A 19,397-nucleotide genomic window follows, 5' to 3' on the forward strand; every position below is an offset into this window, starting at 1 on the left:
CCCAGAACTTGGGCTGAGAGAACTGAAAGCTGCAGTGTTATACAGCTGGTCTGTAGATGGGCAAGCAGAGAAGCATCAGGGCCTCTTTCACCCTGGAAGTAAAATCCCAAGCCTGGAATCTCTCCTGTGTAGGAGCCTGGGCTGTATCCTGCAAAAGCAAAGCCACCTGTTCTGATCTATAAGGTATTTGCTTATACGTGCCATTTCTTGTTGCCAATCCTCTCCCCTTTGCTAGGAGTTAAAATTCAGTTCGTCAGCGAACCTGAGAAGCACCCAAGATGAAAAAGGAAAAAACCTGCCTGGAGCGCGTGCTGACTTCCAAAGATGTCACCCTGAAGGGGATGAAGAATGAAATGGTGATTGAGAAGCCTCTTAAGTACACCAAAAAGCATGAAGGGAAGAGAGCAGAGCTTATTGTTAATGCTGCTGGGCTGAGTGATTCAAGAGATTGCACAGGCATTGATTGCTGTGCAAGACTGTGACCCTAATGAGAGGTACATCAGTGGCAGTCTAACTGAAGAAGGTAAGTGTGATTGGCTCGAGAGGAAGAGTAACAATAGCCTTTGTACTGTTCTTCATTGCAGAGTAGTAGTGCTGCTTTGCTGTAACAGCTAGGAAACTGATGTGAGATAACACTGCTCTGCAGTCTGTTTATTGTTTAATGTGGAATAAGCCATTAGTCTGTGATTTGTCTTGGTTGCATGAAGGTAATAATTAAGGATTTCCCTTTGCTGTACGAAGTGGTAGATGCATAAAAGAGTAAATCTTCCTTTTAAGTCCTTGCACGTGCCACCTAAACCATCCTAGTAAAATATGATGTTTTTTATTTTAGCCAGGATTGTCATAATGAATTCTCATCCTGATTCTTTGAAGTGACCCATGGGATGTTTGACTGCAGTCTGCTGAAGACCAGCAGCACAATGTGAGGCTGTTGGTATAGTAAATATTTAATATCACATTTGTTTTGTGATTTAATTTTGCAGTAGCGTTATTGATGCTGTAAGCTTTTATCTGTGATCCTTCTATAAGGACACATGGCTGTTAAAAGCGGAAGGTTGGCAAGCTTAGCCTCATGCTCTTGGCATAAACCAAAGGAGAATTTCAAAGCTCTTCTTCACAGTCTGGATTTCGGTGGCTGCTAGTATTTGAGATGATTTCTGTTAGCTGTGGACCAGTTTTTAGTATACCCAGATACCTTCCACAAAAAGTGCAGCGTTTTAAGACTATTTTAAAATAAGCTGCTTGAAAGGCCAATAAAATGATATTAGCGTATCCTTCACAAGTTCAGAAACACCTGACTATTCAGTTGGCAGGATGGTACTAATGAAACCTCAGGGGCCAAAAGCAGCTCAGATGTGAAGTCAGGCAGATTTTAGGCAGTTTGTTCATGTGGAAGATTGATCTGTCCTAGTGCCCACCCCTGACAGCTGTCACTGTGAGGGTGGTATATTCCTAATAGCTAGGCATTTTCTGCATCAGATGATGCCCCACAAATGCTAGTTTGACTTGGTGCACAGACTTAGGTAGAGGTAGCACTACTAATAGCGTTTTGGCCAAGCATGTCTCATTTTGTTTTCCCAAAACAGGCCAGAAGAAAGGAGTGGTTTCCCAGTGGCATCCGCAGTGTTGGGCTTTCCAGGTGTGCAGCTTCATGAGGAGTCTAGGGCCAAGGTTGAGCATGGCTGTTGATGGTAATGGGCAGGGAAACCCTGGCTTCTGGAAAATGGGTACCAGGCCTGGTATGTGAGTGCCCATCAGGATGGCCTGAAGGGACAGGGTTGGGGCAGGGGCCTTCTCTGACCTCTCCTCTGGAGAATCACAGAATCACAGAATTTTCTAGGTTGGATGAGACCTCAAGATCATCGAGTCCAACCTCTGACCTAAAACTAACAGTCCCCACTAAACCATATCCCTAAGCTCTACATCTAAACGTCTTTTGAAGACTTCCAGGGATGGTGACTCCACCACCTCCCTGGGCAGCCCGTTCCAATGCCTCACAACCCTTTCAGTAAAGAAATTCTTCCTAACATCTAACCTAAAACTCCCCTGGCGTAACTTTAGCCCATTCCCCCTCGTCCTGTCACCAGGCACATGGGAGAACAGGCCAACCCCCACCTCGCTACAGCCTCCTTTAATGTACTTATACAGAGCAATAAGGTCACCCCTGAGCCTCCTCTTCTCTAGGCTGAACAAGCCCAGCTCCTTCAGCCGCTCCTCGTAGGACTTGCTCTCCAGGCCCCTCACCAGCTTCGTCGCCCTTCTTTGGACCCGCTCAAGCACCTCGATGTCCTTCTTGTAGCGAGGGGCCCAAAACTGAACACAGTACTCGAGGTGCGGCCTCACCAGAGCCGAGTACAGGGGGACGATCACCTCCCTAGCCCTGCTGGTCACAGTGTTTCTGATACAAGCCAGGATGCCGTTGGCCTTCTTGGCCACCAGAGCACACTGCTGGCTCATATTCAGCCGACTGTCCACCATCACTCCCAGGTCCTTCTCTGCCTGGCAGCTCTCCAACCATTCCTCTCCCAGCCTGTAGTTCTGCTTGGGGTTATTGCGCCCCAGGTGCAGGACCCGGCACTTGGCCTTGTTGAACTTCATACAGTTGACCTCAGCCCATCGGTGCAGCCTATCCAGATCCTCCTGCAGAGCCTTCCTACCCTCGAGCAGATCGACACACGCACCTAGCTTGGTGTCATCTGCAAACTTACTGAGGGTGCACTCAATGCCGTCATCCAGATCATTGATGAAGATGTTAAAGAGGACCGGCCCCAGCACCGAGCCCTGGGGGACGCCACTAGTGACTGGCCTCCAACTGGACTTGGCTCCATTCACCACAACTCTTTGGGCCCGGCTATCCAGCCAGTTTCTTCTGTGGTACAGGTAACCTGGAAAGCTGCGGCTGGGCCACCTCTCTATGCAGTGGTTCCAGGGGCTCCTACCATCCTGTGCGCAATGGAATTGCAGTCTGGTGTCTTAGTTACAGACTTAACACTTCCCTGTGCAGAGTTCAGGTTCAGCTACAAATATTCTCTAGGTAGTAGCAGAAATGTTCATCTGGTTTGAAAGTTCCTCTGGATCAGCTAAGGGTCCAGAGCAGTGCCAAGAGGCTGTTTTCTGCTTTGGCTTTTGGGTTCCTAGAGCTGTATCCCTCTAGTGGATACCCAAAAAGAAGGGCAAAAACTAATTAACAAGAGTCTTTCTTTACCCCCCTTTCTTCCCTTGACATCCAATTCACCAAGCAGAGATAACAGCTTTCTGAGGGCCTGTCCATTTTGTTATGAGGTCTCCATGCTGTAAATACCTCCTTGGTGTTTTAAATGCTCAGTCCACTCTGAGCAGAACTCAGTCTGTTCTGCTCACATGCTTCTACTGGCATTTCTTCCAGGTGCTTTTGCTGCTGTGAGGGGTGTATGTGTGATATTCTTGTTCTAACTGGGGATCCTGCCAAACTCTGTGTCATCCTGAATGATGAGAAGGTGGAAGGAGTGTGGTTCAAGGATGGCAAGTAGGTAAAATACCCCTGGTGTTGTCAGTATAAAGAAAAGATGCAAAACTCTAATGGGAAGTTCTCCGGTATAGCTACTGTGGGATTTGGCTTGATTTTGGTAAGGGGCCTTTAACTAAGGACAAACAGATGGACAGAGCAGACAAGAACTGATCTGACCCTTCCCAGTCTCCTGCAGCCTTGCTCTTAGTAAGTTTTGGCTTGGGATCTTGGCTTTTTTTTTTTTTTTTTTAATTTTCCTTCCCGGTTTCCTGTACAGATGCTTTCATGTTTGTTAACCCATTTTCTCAGCCTGTATACTTGCATTCATTCGCACAAGGCTGGTTTCTCACCACCCACCCTTCTCCCTCACCCAGTCTCAGATTTTCAGTGTAATCAGTAAGCATATCCTTTGCATGCTAATGCTCACCCTTCGTTGCATGCCATGTGTGGCTTTTGAAGGCAGATTTGCAGATCCCCCTGTCCACATAACACTGAATTCATTCTGCCCATACATCACAGAGCATTTTGCTAGAGAAGGAGTTAGAAATCCTGACCCCTTAGTTGTGTTAGAGGAGGAAACTCTGATCAGAGGATTCAGGGACAGGGTCAGAGATGGTGTTTATTGCAATGCGGGTTGTTTTGTGCCTCAATATGCTTGTCAGATTATGGCTGTGAGAGGGATCTAGATAGTGTAGCAGGGAGCCATCTGCAAACTCATCATTGACAGGCTGGGAGAGAAGCAAGAAGGGAGGTACACATTCAGCCAAGGGACAGAGCAATAGTTGCCATTGCAGGTAGTCAGCCCCTCTCCTTACTGCTGTTCAGAAGGCATACAACAGTGCTTGCAGAACCGATGCTTCACCAGGTACTCTAACCCGGGCCTGTACCATTTGACAGGCTTATCTGTCTGCATGAGCAAAACAGCTTCTTCCTGCTTCTTTGTTAGCTGAGGGGATAAAATTGAACAGTTGTACTGGTTGATTATAAGTGACTAAGCATAGGTTTCTGTATTTATAAATCTGTGATCGAGAAAGTTGGCCTCAACCTTTGCTTCAAGCGTTGTTGTCATGAGCAACAAGAAAAACACCTTTTCTGAAATTACATATAAATATGTGTCTTACTCAGCTCTTGGCAGCCAGATGGCGCCAGATGGACTTTCAGACTCGTCTGCAGCGTGGAAATGAGCCTCTGTTTGCTGAATCAAGGCGAGGTGGGTAGATATCGCTGCCCAGGCAGCGGGACAAATGTAGCAGTAAGGATGCTTTGTCTGCAGCACCAAATATAGATTTATCGAACCTGTGTGCAGTAAAAGCTCATCCAAGCTGTGGTTATAAGGAGGGCTGACTTCCTGCTTTCAGAACTATTCTAGTCTGCATTTTATGACAATTTCAGCAGAAGATTGTCCTTTGTAAACCGTATGCATAAGACAGTTGAAAGAAATACCACCAGAAATATTTAGGAACTTGGTTATTTTTCTTTACTGCATACATGTCATCCTTGGCATTTTCCCATATTACTCTAACAATTGACAGAGTATTTCGTTTACAAGCAGTAAACTTTGATTCCATGATCTTTGTCATGATCATAGCTACCTAAATGTAGCCTTAGGGAAGACTAGAACAAAGGGCTTCTTCTTTTACCTTCAAAACTTAGAAACTGCCTGGAATCAGATCTCCAGGCCCTAAGGAAGTGGGGAACTTTGGGGACTTGATATTTCCCAGAGCTTCCTCTTTCTCTGCTGAGCTGAACAACTGAAGGAGATCAGCCAGCTCCCTGAACAACAAACAATTACTTAAGTTACTTAAATGAAAACACACTGAAAATTTTGCACATCCCTGAAGACTGATGAAATACAGGATTCTTACATTAAAAACATCAAGGAGTGTATGAGGGGCCAAGCTCTGGACCATCTTTGTTGGGAATTTGCAGACACAGGAAAAATGTCAAACTGTATTTGCAGCTGCAGCTTTCAATTGTCTTCTGTTCTTTGCAGATTCTCCTGTTATTGAAGAACCCGTCCTTGAGCTTTTTGCTGCACGTTACAAAGACTGAGCATACTGCAAGCATCAAGGTGCCTTTCAAACCAAAGTGTTGCCTTGTGCAGAGTCACATGGTTCAGAGATGGTGTTGAGGTGACAGAGAAAGAGGTGATGGAGAAAACTAGTAACTAGGTTACAACCAAAAAGTGTTCAAGAGAAGACAGTAGAGCCTTTGTGCTGAATCTGAAAAAAATGTCTATGGCTCGGCTTCTGTCAGTCTTTACCTCAGAATGGTTGGTAGATCCCACATCTTTTTATAGTAGGCCGGTCACTGGTACATATGTTGGGTTGTAGACACTGAATTCAGATTTCCTTAAAACAAAACAAAACAAAAAACAACTTGCAGTGGGGCAGACTGAGTTACCAAATCAGTTCACTTCAATAGAACTACCCTGATTTACACCATGAAAGGATACGACCCTCTAAATAATAGCTCTCCATGTCACTATGTTCAGCTGCACACAGTGCAGACAACCCAAAACTCACACAGGGGACAGTAAAGTTCCTGGAATACACAGGGAAAATGCACTGTATTGAGATGAAAAGCACCCAAAGGCAATGGCAGAAAGCAGGTCACCATCAAGAAGAAGATGGGCTGGGGAAAAAATCTTGAATCCAAGTAAGGATGATGGAAAGTAAATTCACCACATTTGCTATGGGTGGAGAAAGAAAAAGCCTACCAATTCAGAATATGTGGAGTGAATTCTGAGGGCCTCACTGAGCCCCTTAAAACAGAAGTTTTTGCTGGACCAGCCTATTGGTAAGCATTTCATCATCTCAGGACAGCTGTTTTAAGGTGGTTTCACTGTCCTGTTTCCCATCATTTTTGTTCTCTTCCTTCTTGCCAATCCCCAAAAGAATGCTGTCCTTGTGCCTCAGGGGACATTCCAAGGTCAGGAGCTTAGAAGCTGTTTCGTGCCTGGGCTAATAGCCAGGATCAAGCAAATAGCCAGGTCTTTTGACTACAAGTGTCTGTGGACTTAGAAACCCATCAGTATGGACTGGCCACGAGAGAGGACTGACTAACACACTGTTCTAGTGTCAGTTACATAAGCTTAGTAGAATACAGCAGAAATGAAAAGTGGCTTTCTCTGGAAAATATTGTGGGGGAGGAGAGAAGATAATTTAAAAGGGAATGCTTAAAAACGTTTTGTTTTGCAGCCAAGAAAGAAAATATGTCAGCCAAAACCTAACTTGGTTAGACAACACTGTTGAACTATGTTCTAGGAGTTATAGTTTGGGTACCTCTTGTGCCCATTTTCCTTTACAGACTGGGTTCCTTGGAGAAGCTGTACCTCCCAAGATTTGCAGCCCCCTTTCCCCAGGATCAGAGTATATCATAGATGCCAGAGTAGAAACAATGAGTCTGGCCTATTGAAGCATGTCAGAAAGACAGAAAAATTCCAAATTAAAGTAATATACATCAGTTCTCACCTAAAACTCTGCATTTTTTTCATTTTTATTTAAATTACCTATGGATTAGAGAAGGCATTTCTTGACTGCTTTGCAGCACGTTGCAGAAAGAGCTCATTTTTTGAATGTGTGCAACCATTGAAATGTTTCAACCATTTCAAACAATAAAGGGAAGTGGATGGCAAAGTAAGAGGCTTTAGAAAAAGGTTGTGGCCATGAATAAACCTAAACATGTAAGTTAGCCTCCTTCACTTCTTACTGTACGTATTTATGTATGTGTACATAGACACACACAATTTGGAGTCCACAAATTCTGTCTGTGCTGCACTAAATTGATTTTTCTCTGTTTAGAGCCTTCAAGATAGATGTTTCAGCTTCAAGCTGTAGATGTCAGGAAAGAAGCCGTCACCATCACCTGGAGCTCCACAGCCCAGGTTGGAGGCTTTCCAGTGGAAGGCAACATCACAGAAAGAAGGAAGAAAGGCATCAATCTTTGGGTCCCAGTCACCAAAGAGCCAGTCCAAGGTCAGACCAAGATTATTATGTTTTATGTAGCCAGAGGAAAAGCTAGAGATTAATCAACCAAATGTCATCATGGCATCTAGCTAGATGTATATTTTGACATACACTGTTCAAAGTGAGATCCGCTTTTCAGCTCTCAAATAGAAATAGCTGGATACCCACAAGCGGCAATGAGATGGCAAAACTGCTGAAAGTCACACCCATGGATTTGAGTGTCTGATTTGGCTACCCAGATTTGGCTGTTTCTCCCTGACTGTTTCTCCCTGACTTAGACCAGAACTGAATTAAACAAATGATTGATTTTGTTGTATCCATCAGAATGCAACCATATGATCAATGCTTAGCACAGCTTGCATAACACATGGGAGTGTTCCTATCAGCAGCAGCATCTGACTAACGAGACTTATGCTTTTCCTTTTCTGCTAATATTTTGGTACTTTCTTGGATTCTTTCCTCTGTCTCATTCAAAATGTTGGACCTTCATATTAATTAAGTTATGATCAATCACACTACCCAAAAATATCCCCCTTAAAGTCACAACATTACTCATGGTAAATAATGGAAACACTTTATGATAGATTATTCAGTTTCAGAGGCACTTTTCTCCTTTTTTTTTTTTTTTTTTTTTTTTTTTTTTTTTTTTTTTTAGTTGAATGGAGGTTTAACCTTGCTTAAAGGCTGGACTATGAAAAACTTGGCCAATCTGAGCCTGTTACTTCATGGGAATTCCCACTAAAGTCAGTGGGATAAGATATTTTTCCCCACCATGTATGATTACACCAGGCGCTATAGACCATAACGTAGTAGAAAGCATTATAATGGCAAATTATGCATCTCTCTCCATAATATATTCTTAGAGATTTTATCTCCTTCTTCTGGACCTTAGTGAGAGATGTAAAAATGGACCCCTGGAGATCTGAAGGCTAGATTTAGTTAAGGGGCTCCCTTGACCCCTAAGTTCATGTTGTTCTCCAGCAGTCTGTGAGCTGAAATTTCCTCTTGCTTTTTTCTTAGTCCAAAATCAATTAGAAAAAATAAGTGACCACTCGGAAACACTTTCATAGGTGACAGTTGTGTAATTGCAACATTTGTCTCTCCAGGTGCTGTATTCAAAATGGATGGTTTCCTGAAGGATATAGGATGAATTCCATGTGATAGATATCAACCATGCAGGCCCTGGACTTCCTAGCACACCATCAACCTGTTGTTGCAAAGAATTCCCTCAATATATTTCTTTCAGCATTTATCATCTGGTTCCTAAACATGTATGTTATAACTAGACCTATGCATTTATGACTGAAATCTGAGGGAATGTGGCAAACTTCAGCCTGGATTGCTGTAATGAATTGAATTGTGTCTTGCAGAATTTATGAAAGTTGCAATATCTAAAACAATATCTATTTTCAAGAATGACTATTAACTGGGGTGCTGTAATCCTTGGCACATAAACTTGAAGAACATTAACAGTATCTTGCAAGCCAGTAAGCAAATTCACTTGTCTGAGCAATTCAGATAGCACCTAACCACTTGACATAGGACTGTAAGAGGAGATTTATTAAATAAGAACAGAGACAAAGCAGTCAAAACAATAAAAAGACAGGTTTTATGAAATATAGTACAGATCTTATCAATTAGCTAGGAAGAGGCAGAAACAATGCGTTGACCTTTAATGAACAGATACCTCTCCCAAATAAACATGTATGTGGAGACTGAGTGGTGGTCAGTGCTCATAAAATGTGTCCTTTCCAAGTTGAACTCAGATGGTCCCATGTCAAACATTGTGAGGACTTCTAAATGACCAGCTGTGGAACAGGGCTGTATGTATGTGCATTCATTTTAGAAACTGCATAATCTCATCGGACAGAATTTGCTCCATGTTTACTAAAGCTGTTTTCACTCTAGGTTTGACGTCTTGTAATAGGAGCAGCTCTATGTTCACATACGCAAGCGTAGGCCTGCAGGTACAGTGATCTGTCACAACTCTCCTGCTGTCATGGAGCCTCTAGAACTCATGAATGGCCTCCACAAGGTGAATTTGTCCAGCTCCAGCAGGTTGTTAACCTGGCTGGAGCTAAATCAGGGAGCTGTGCCATCAAGATATGTACTAGAGGATGTGAGCTGAGGACCAAGGAAAGGACAAAATACACCAAGATGCTTATCTCTACTACCATTTAACCCTGTGGGAGGCTTGCAGCAGAAACAAATCCTTGTTCTGAATCCAAGTCATGGAAGAAGCAATGGAATTACTTTTACAAAGAAGAAATTCTAGCAATGCCACCTCCAGGTAAGACCTGCAGTATCTGTCCAGATCAAGTTCCCATCTCTCACTTGTTATTTTCTTACATTTTCTAACTGTACATCATTTTTGTAAAGGGTTATCAAATTCATCTTGCACAAAGGAGCATTGTGCAAGAAGCTCTGCTGCTTTTTGCTGTATTTTCAGGGTGCTGGGAGGAAACGGAGGCCAGCACAAGCTGTGCAGTCAGTCAAAAGCATTCTGTGATCATGGCTAGCACTGAGCTGTCCCATGAATGGGTATGTCGGGTATAATGTCAGTTGTTTCTTCCACCACTGACCTCTCACACTGAGCATGTGATTACAATTGATTGTCTAATTTGTGTCATGGATACTGTAGTTTGAGTATCATTTAGGTGGGTAAGTATGACAGCAAATCAACTGTCATGTTTGAAATGCCAGTTAGTTTTAAATACAGTGGTACTGAGACAAGATTATAGTTCTTTCAGGTGATGGGTTTGAATGGGATGAGCAGTCAGGTGCTAGCGTGCTAAAGATAAAATAGTATTATCAGAGGTTATGCTTCAGAGACACTAATTATGTCTTGAGAATGAAAATTTTATAACATTTCCTGAAATCCCTAGCCAGCTTACTAGTCAAGGTAGCAAATTATTTAAATCCTTATTGTTTAGGACTTAGGAGTTCTTGATTATTAATTATGAAAATCAGACTTATTATGCCTATGATATTCTCAAGTGATAAAGCGTGATGCTGACTGCTCTAAGCAGCAGTAATGCCAGCAAGAAAAGGTGTATGATTCGTAAGTCATGTTGTATAACACTGATTTCTGCAGAGTAGAAGGATGTTCATACTTGACTAAGGAAATCTCAGGAGACAACATCTGGGTGACCAAAAAAGGTCCTCTCAGTCTCCACTTTGGAACTATATAAACAGTCTGTGAAGCATGGCTTTGTAACACATCTCCAAAGAGAGAAACACCAAAAGATCTCGGAGGGACTGCAGACTCCAAACAAACTTCTCTGGTACAGAATGGCAACACGTAGTACTGTACCAAAGAGTATGACAAGTTCTATTAGAAACAGATGTACAAAATTGTTTGTGACAGGAGGTGGACAATAAAAACATCTAATGAGGCATTAAAGCTGCCTCTTTTTTTTGTTTGTTTGTTCTCATTCATTTTTTACATGAACTATTTTTAAATGTTCTACCTTCCTCACCTAAAATTGGTGTGAATAGGTGCTTATTACTAAGATGTTTGCTGAGGCATTAATGTCTCTCTTCTTGTGGTACAGGTATTGAGAAAATAGCTGGCATCATGGCTCTCAGCCCACTGCAACCCTTACACTAACTGCCTTCTGCTGAAACAGTTCGAAGGTTTCTTCTTCCTGTCTCAGTCATTCACTTCTTGGGGCTTGAGTCAACAGACTGAAGAACGGCTTCACTCTTCTGTGCAGTCTTTCATTTTTTTAATCTTTTAATATCTCTTTCTGTCTTGCGTTTTTCTTCTCTCCCCTCATAGGTTTGATCTGACTGTGAGGTTGGAGAGCCACAGGGTGGTTTGTTCTGGGAGGGCAGGATGCATTCATACATCTTTGCCCGTAAGATTCTGTGTTATGTCCTGTCACAAGAGAAATCCTGCACTTAGAGTTTTCTTTGGCATGCAGTGAAATACAGCTGCAGGGTTATGGAGGCTGCAGTTATCTTTTGGCCTTTGTCATATGAGCTGTCACTTTGATTTAAAAGAGGATGACTGTTGGAGAAAACTAATAACAGTGCTTTAGGTTCATCAAGTCCCACATAACTGCTGACTATTTTTCTGGCAAGTTCTTTTTTATAAGCCTCTCTGATGGTGGTGGTAGAGGGACTTCTGTGCACACAAGTTTGTCAGCTGCATTATCCAGCCCTCTGCAGCAGGACTGACAGTGTTCAGCAAACCATAAAGCACGGAGGAAGCTCTCTGGTTTATCAGCAGAAGCAGAATTTTTCAAGCATGCAACTACAGTTTGCACAAACTGAAGTTAAAACGTTTTTGATTAAACCTTGAGTGACCTAGGGGGAGCAATTAGGTTATAAAGGCAAAGCTTGAGGTCCATATACTGTCCTTTCTGAGGTATTACTTTTCACATGGATGTTGAGCTCATATCTGGAGAGGTTAAAGACAATGTCTTTGCTGTCCTGTTTTTAAGCCTAGATGTCTGTGCAAACTGTGGCTCTGTGGTACTTTGCAGAATCGGCACCTGTGTAAGAATGGATCTCTCAATTTAAATTGTACAAATTTATCTCTATCATCAGCTGTTGTCCCTTAGCTTTCAAGGCAAGCAAACGGATTAACTGTAGCGTGAGGTTTATGTGGCATCTCCCAAGTCAAGCCAGCTGTCTGCCTTGCTCAGCCTTTGCACTAGCTCAAAGTCAGAGCCAGCTAACTAACACAAACATGGGAGTGGTGCAGTTCAGACCCAAGCAATAAGGAAGGTACTGAGCTTTCCTCACTGTGACCAGTGTGGAGGGAAAGGATGAAGTAGTATTGCTCCAGACATCCCTAAATGCTACCCTGTTTCTCATTCTGTGTTTGATTGGGCACATGCCCATCATAGCCCTAACACAGCAGTGTCTGTCCCCTTGGCAATCTGGTGAGATTATTTCCATTGCAAGTGGGTGCAGCCAAGTGTAGGCAGACTAGCTTGCTCCTTGAAGAGGCTTCCATTACTGTAACAATCTGCTGGGGATTAAGGGACCTTTGCACTGTGTTTTTACGTCTCTTCACAAGAGAGTGCTTTTTAAAATTAACAAGCTTATTTTTTCATCAGAAGGGAATTACACAGGGCAAACTGCTACTCGGGTTCCTCAAGCTAAAAGAAATTAAGGAAGAAAGCATTTTACACACACACAGACTTTGGAAGGGAAGAGCTGAAGTGAATTTTAATTTTCCCAGAAAAGGACACAAAGAGGGTCCCAAGTAGAAGAAACCAATACTTAAACATGCAAACTAATTTTTAGTTTTCCTCTGACCTGCCACAGCTGGCTGAGAAAGTCCCAGAAACTGTGACCCTGATACAGAATTGCCACCCAGATAAAGATGAGGAAGACAACTAACACTCATGGTATGCTGAAACATGATGTCAGTACTGCCACATGGTTCACAACTGCAGAAAAGGTCTACAGCAACAAGCACTGTCTGACCCTTGAGCTTCAATGGAGCTGTGATACATCTGCAAAGACAAAGGTGAGTATAAACATTCATGACAGTGCTGGAGGAAGAAGGGTGCTTTTGTATTCATGACTGTGGACTAAACTCAGTATTCCTCTTTGACTTTGGGCATACCACTAACGGGTTCTCCACCTCAGCTCCCCACCTGGGCAGTGGGCTTAAGATTACATTTCCTTCTATTCCATCCATTTGATAGCAGTCTTCTCAAGACCAGGCCACCTTTTACTATGTGCATATGTCACACATTACATAGTAGTTCCTACAGATGTTGATTAAATTAAAATTCAAGACAATAGGGCCTGTCCATGTACAGGGACAGTGGTTATGTCATGTCTTGACATAGCAGAATACTGGCTTTACAAGTCATTTGTCTTGGAGTATATTTCCTGTCTGACCAGGATTTGTTTCCTAAGTGAAAATGATTCATTAAAAAAAAAAAAAAAATCTGTCATGGGTAGGAGATTGCATGACAGTCTGTCCAGGCCAGGAGCTATACAAGTCCCTAAAAGTATGTTAGATGTGCTTTTAGCACACTCACTAGTCACCATCAGGTAAATCCTTCTTCCTCTGTTCAGTTGTTACCTGCTCAGGCCTAATCAGTAATAAGGATGTCTCATTAGCAGCAGTCCCCCCCCCAAAAAAAAACTGAATACACCCCAGTTCGTCAAATCAAAATGGTAAGTGATTTTTCTGCCCGGTTTGGGGCAAAGCAGTATGCAGGTACTTGGAGTAGTGAGATCCAAGCCCAATTTTTTCTATCTGGCCTGTTACTATTTGTTTATTAAAACAGAGATATAATACAAGCAAATTATATATTTACATGTGTCACCAGACTATACATACGTTTCTACGAAGCCTGTCCACATGCTTCTACAAGTCTTCTAATCCCATTAAGAGCAATGGGCAATACATTCAAGTAACAGTATTAGTAATACACTACAATGAGTAATTGAGTGTCAGCTTATTTTTATTTTATGATCAGCCTTTCTTGATCCATGCAACTAGACCATACGTACATTGCTTCAGTTACATGAGCAGCTGAGGAAAAGCATCTGCACTTTGGTGGCTGTAGTCATTTTCTCATGTGGAATTTCTGTAGGCCTGGATCTTACTCCAGGCCTGGAAATAACTTGAATAGCTTCTGTGTATGAGTGAGTATAAAAGAGTAATAAATAGGAGAAAGTTAGGTTGGTTGTGCCTTGTGATACATTCCCTTGGTAACAGCCTGCCTGTCTTCAGGCAGGACAGCAGGACACAAGCAGATGTGAACTGATTTCTTATTCATCATTATAAACGGTGAGTCACTGGGTTCATCTGCACAAGCCTGAGAGATGGTAGAAAAAATCTGAAGGAGAAAGAAGGAGAGAGAGCTGTTGCTTGAGAATGAGGTCTCATAGGAGAATTTTACTCTACAGTGTTATATTTAGGATGCAGGAGATTTGATGGGACCCTACGCCGATGCAAAAGGAGATGATGGAGACTTCAGAAAACGTGTTTAGATAGAGGCTAAAAATGAAAGATTTACAGTGGACACTGGAAATTAAATTGCCCATGCAGATCCCCATGATTCCCCAAGAGCATTGTGTAGGCTATTAATGCCTCAGAGCAATGCCAGCAGAGCAATATCCCTTCCTTTCCAAGATCACCTGCTTTGGTTTATAATTGGGTGTAATTTAATCATGCATTTCTAAAGCACCTTAGGAGCCAAATATCCCAAAGCACTTTACAATTTAATGACATTAACAAGAGAAAGCATCAATATATTCCCATGGAGCAAAAACCCGACACCTTATTTACAGACTGAGAAACAAAGAAATTAATTGCTTGCCTACAGTTGCACAGCAGGTTAATGGGAGAATGAGGTTTCTGATTCCTTCCTTTCTTGCTTTTCAGTTTGTATTTGTTTACATGGGTAATAGGTACACTGGTCAGATGCTGAGGGTAACGCAGCATATTGCTCATTCCTATTCCTCCCTGAATTTTCCCTCATGGGGAATGAAGGCCCAGGGCATGAACTCTCATACCCAAGCTCTTTGGATTTGTACCTATGCAGGGGAAGATGCTGTCCTGATGGTGCTGTGTGTATGTGTCTGTATGTTTGTGTGTTCAACCAACAGTGCAGTACAAAGCAGCCCAAGGTGTCTGTGTCCTTGGCAGAACATTTTGACTTCACAATGGAGAAGTGTCCTAGGAAGGACTGACTGGCATTATGCTCCTCACTGAGCAACCACACCATGAGTCAAGGCAGAGTCTGCACCATGAACTGTGCTTTCATCAACAACCCCCATCCAGGAGTGACCTGTACAAGGTCAAGATTAGCATCACATGTAAGTCCAAGTTGTGATTCAGCTCAACAAGCGGCATCTGCCTACGAAGGATCCCGACAACCTGCAGCTATAAGTTGACCATCTCTGGTAAGTCAAATTTGAAGCTGCTGTGCTTCACTGGGCATGATTTCCTTCAGATTGGGTAACCAGCAGTAGGTTTATGTCTTTGAGTATAGTTTATACTCTGCAGTTGTCCAAGGCAAGTTGTCTTACTGAGATTGGCAGTGTGGATCACGCTTCTGTGGTCAGTTTGGCTCTTGTGCCTGCCCATGGAGGAAGCAATAGCCCCGTATGTACTGCAGCTAATGCTGCAAGGATGACAGTGTTTCTAAGAACTTACCTTCATATCCAAAACCAGCCTAACTGATGTTAACTTCCTCTGAAGATTTGCCTTCAGTTGTCTGAAGCAGTATTGGGTCCCTTAAAATGGCATATTTTGGCTAAGTCTCATGAATTCCTTAGATGTCTCAAAAGCAAATATGGCTATTTCTCACTATGTAACCAGGCCTGCCCTACACCTATGGCAATACATAACACCTCCAGACAGTCAACTGATGTATTCTGACAGTAGCTTTGTGCTTTTTTTATTTTTTTATTTTATTTTTTTTTACATGTACCACAGAGACTGCACTGGTTAGATCTGTTCTCTTCCGTTGCGAAATAGCAGGATTTTGCCAGCAATGTATAAAAGCTAGTAAACGTTTCCAAGAGACAATTAATGAATTAATTAAAAACAGACATTTATGTCCCCCTCTCCTTTCCCTGCTTTTTTCTATGTCAGAAGTTCCCACCTAGTGAAGTTTTAATCAGGTTGTAACACAGCAAACCTGGTTCCAGCTGGCTCATATTGGTCCTGTGCAACTGAATGCTTCCAGGTGCATACAGTGAGGGTTTGCTAACACTAATGCACAATCCACACACGGCTTCCCCATGTCATGGCGCCCAAACTTGCAGCTTGCAGAGTGGTCTTACAATATATACAGCAGTGCCTTGAAACTGCTATGTCCTGTGAGTTTCAGCAGCCCCTGGTGAGCTCACTCTACTTATGATTAACTAGGGAGCCATTAAGGTTAAGCATGGAGAGCAAGAATTCTCCATCCTTTTGTCAGACATGAAACTGTTTTCTCCATTTTCCCTTTCTAGAGAAAAGGCTCTGGTCCCACAGTACCTGTTGTTCTTTTAAAAGGAACGAGACACTGTCAGGCACAGCTTGAAATGAAACTGATACAGCACCAATAATGACGGGGCTATATTTGGAAAGATCTTTTACAGTTATTTTTGTCTGTGATCATTGCTTCTGGACAGCCTGCTGGCAACTGCTGAGCACACACATGCACACCCCCACATCCCCCTGAAGGTTCTGTTCTCCCTGCCAATGCAGAAGTAGCTCAGTGTGGGTCAGCAGAGGGAAAGGATGTGCATGCTGGGTTTCCTGCTCTGATTTTCAAGCACTCATCTGTCTTTCTGTGTAGGATACATATGACACTTCTTTCCCTGAAGCCAGCCACCACACGCCTAAAAGACCAAAAACAGTTCTTTATTGTTTTTTAAGACATCCTGGTGTTACTGAGTCTCGTGTTTCTCAGGGTCCCTAATACACTCCTCCCCAAAGCCACAGTTTGAAGCCATATCCATCAGCTGGAGGATAGTTTCCTAGTCCCCAAAAGCAGTGAAAGCCCATCCTGGCCAGGCATCATCAGCCAGGCTGCAAGGAGAACCCTGGCAGTGCTGCTCACCTGGCCTCAGGGAGGGCAGGCAGGCCTGAGGGGCAGAACAGTTTTGTATCCCTCTGGAAATCTAATTGCTGGGTAGGACATATCTTCTGCCTTCCCACATACAGCTTGTTGAGGTGAGCACTGCTACAATAGGAACATGACTCTTCAAAGCTATTCAGAGCAGCCTATTTGTAAGCAGAGCTAGCTAAGGAGCAGGGCTTGCAAAAGCACTGTGTGGGTGAGGTGCTAATTTATATTCAGATTTCTTAATGGCCCCTTAGGAGGGGGTGAGATTTCAGAGGCTCTGATATCTTATTTCTGGGGCCTCCTGAGGCTCCTCCTTGCCCTGACCTGGGCAGTCACTGGGAAGGTCTCTGTCCTGCTAGGGGTCTTTGCAGCTGAGTGAGATGGGGAGAGCAGATCTCAGAATAAGAGATAAGGAACTGCAAAACTGACTTTAGGAGATCAGAATTTCACTCCAAATTGAACTTAATTGCAGGCTTATTTTAGATCTGAGGAACTATATTCTCACTGATTTTAGTTCTGGAGGAGGGGTAGTTACTACTTGGAGATGGGCGCTGTAGGCTGGGGCACAGCGTACCTGCTGTGGGGACTCCAGCTGTGAAAGTACTCTTTGTTAGGCTGGGAGCTTCTTTCGACCAGGACTCAGGAGACTTTCTTTAGGGGTTTCAATGGTCTTTACTTGGTCACAGGTGGACTGAAAGGGAAGGGAGTAAGAAATGATCTAAGGGGTGAGCAAACCTGGGGATTCTGAATAGCTGGGCTGGAGACTCGGCTGCTGGTTTCTGTGCTGATTCCATGGGAGCTAAACCTTTGTTTTTCAAAAATGTCTCCTCTCTTGTGTATGTTCTTCTGTCTCTCTTCTTTTAGGAAAAGCACTTGCATTCCTCTGCTTAGCATGTTTTCAGTTTTAGTCTTTTTGTAGTATTTGCCAAATCACATAGTGCATCACTGCACCTCTGAACACGCATCAACATCTTTCCTGCAGTTATAGCTCAGAAGGAGGGAATCTTGTTTTCCATAGCAGGGTACAGAGGACACAAAGCCTGTTAGACCCAAAGTGATTTTTTCAAAACAGTGATGAACTGAACAAGGGGAATTGAGAAGTGAAATGAGAATGAAAATGGGAACTCTCCAAACTCAAAGTACCACTTCCTATGAAAATTGTAACCAGTTGCTTTTAGCCGGTGCTTTGTGAGATTTGCATTCAAAACGTACGGGGTTTTGAGGTGATTACAGCACTTCTCTCTCTTTTCTTAAGAAAAAGATGATAAAACCCACCTGGACACAGTGACAGAAAGTTTGCAGAAGCCTAAACACAGGATATAATTAGTGGAACCTGCTCTGCCTGGTCCAGCATGCAGAACAGCATTGCTGTGGCTGCGTAGTTTGTTTGTGTAGCTCAAAATGCAACTGCACTTGGCTTTTGTAATGGTCAGTTAAACAAGGTGGAAAAGACTGGGGCTTCTGCTCAGCAGGGCCAATTCTGATCTGATCTTTCCATATTTCTTGCCTGTAAGTGGTTTCAAACAGCATGTGAAAGGTGACATTTCTAATACTATCTGTTAATGTATCTTAATGGTAGTGAAAGGATCCTAAGGCTGCTGTTTTCTATGTATCAGTTTGCTTCTGCACTGGTCAATGAGAATCCCGCTTCTGAGTTCAGGAGGAGAGCTGGATTCTGTCTCCTTATTTGTCTTGTCCCCAGATAGCTCAGCGGGATCTCTGTGATGATGTAAGCTTTGTTATGTCAGACTGCATAAACATACACTAAGCCATAAATCTGAAGTACTTAAAACCTTGCAACGCTAAGAAAGTAAACATAGTCTGCAGCTTTGCAAATGAGGGAGTCACTGTGTGAAAGAGCTGGTTGTAGAAGGCAAACTTGAGATCCAGAAGGGTCTGGTACCTTCACTGCTGGTGGGCAAGACTGGATAAGGAATTAGAACATATCCGAGCCATTAAAGGATTGATAGACAGATATATTTATATATATTAGTGCTGGTTCTTTTAATTCAGAGTGAATTCTTCCTAGAGCCTGTTGTGGAATACACGCACAACAGTGACCAGCCACACGCACATGTGGAGTCCAAGAATATTTTGCCACCTTTGCTCCACCTGGATCTAGGAAGGAGGTCTGTGGGAACTAGATGCTCCTCCCAGCAGGCCTCCGAGTGTTTGAAAGGAATTGTAAAAAGTTAAAGAAGCACCTGCTTTCCCCTGCAGTCACTCCTTTGGGCTGCTTTGAAAAGAACTTAGTGTTTCTTCCTGTTACTGATTCATTCTTGTGTCAGGAACTGCTCCACTTCAGATGGGGAGTATGGAGGAATCGCTGTTAAGCCTGCAAGCAGATCCATTTAATGGACTGGGAGCTCTTACTCCGTGCTTCTGTGCTATAAATCCTTGAAA

The 19,397-nt window shown here is 43.1% G+C and overlaps 1 protein-coding gene across 3 annotated transcripts in view; it reads left to right on the plus strand.

Annotated features, from left to right (window-relative positions):
• IGSF22 (immunoglobulin superfamily member 22) overlaps positions 1–19,397 on the plus strand; it is an 86,937-nt gene that overhangs the window by 12,635 nt on the left and 54,905 nt on the right. Inside the window, exons 3-11 of one of the 3 annotated variants that reach the window (XR_011097038.1) lie at positions 236–523; positions 833–922; positions 1,587–1,639; positions 3,386–3,505; positions 5,481–5,558; positions 7,291–7,464; positions 8,562–9,745; positions 12,736–12,940; positions 15,043–15,339. Coding sequence is in view for 1 of the 3 variants with exons in the window: in XM_068683538.1 (XP_068539639.1) it covers positions 1,560–1,639; positions 3,386–3,505; positions 4,613–4,697; positions 5,481–5,558; positions 7,291–7,326 (399 nt within the window). In the remaining 2 variants the exon portion in view is untranslated. Of the gene's footprint in view, positions 1–235; positions 524–703; positions 1,692–3,385; positions 3,506–4,612; positions 4,698–5,480; positions 5,559–7,290; positions 7,465–8,561; positions 9,746–12,735; positions 12,941–15,042; positions 15,340–19,397 lie in introns of those variants that run through there. The other 2 variants (XM_068683538.1, XR_011097039.1) reach the window with 2 other exon arrangements.

Source organism: Anas acuta, chromosome 5 (genome assembly GCF_963932015.1).
Source record: "Anas acuta chromosome 5, bAnaAcu1.1, whole genome shotgun sequence".
NCBI classification, from domain to species: Eukaryota; Metazoa; Chordata; class Aves; order Anseriformes; family Anatidae; genus Anas; species Anas acuta.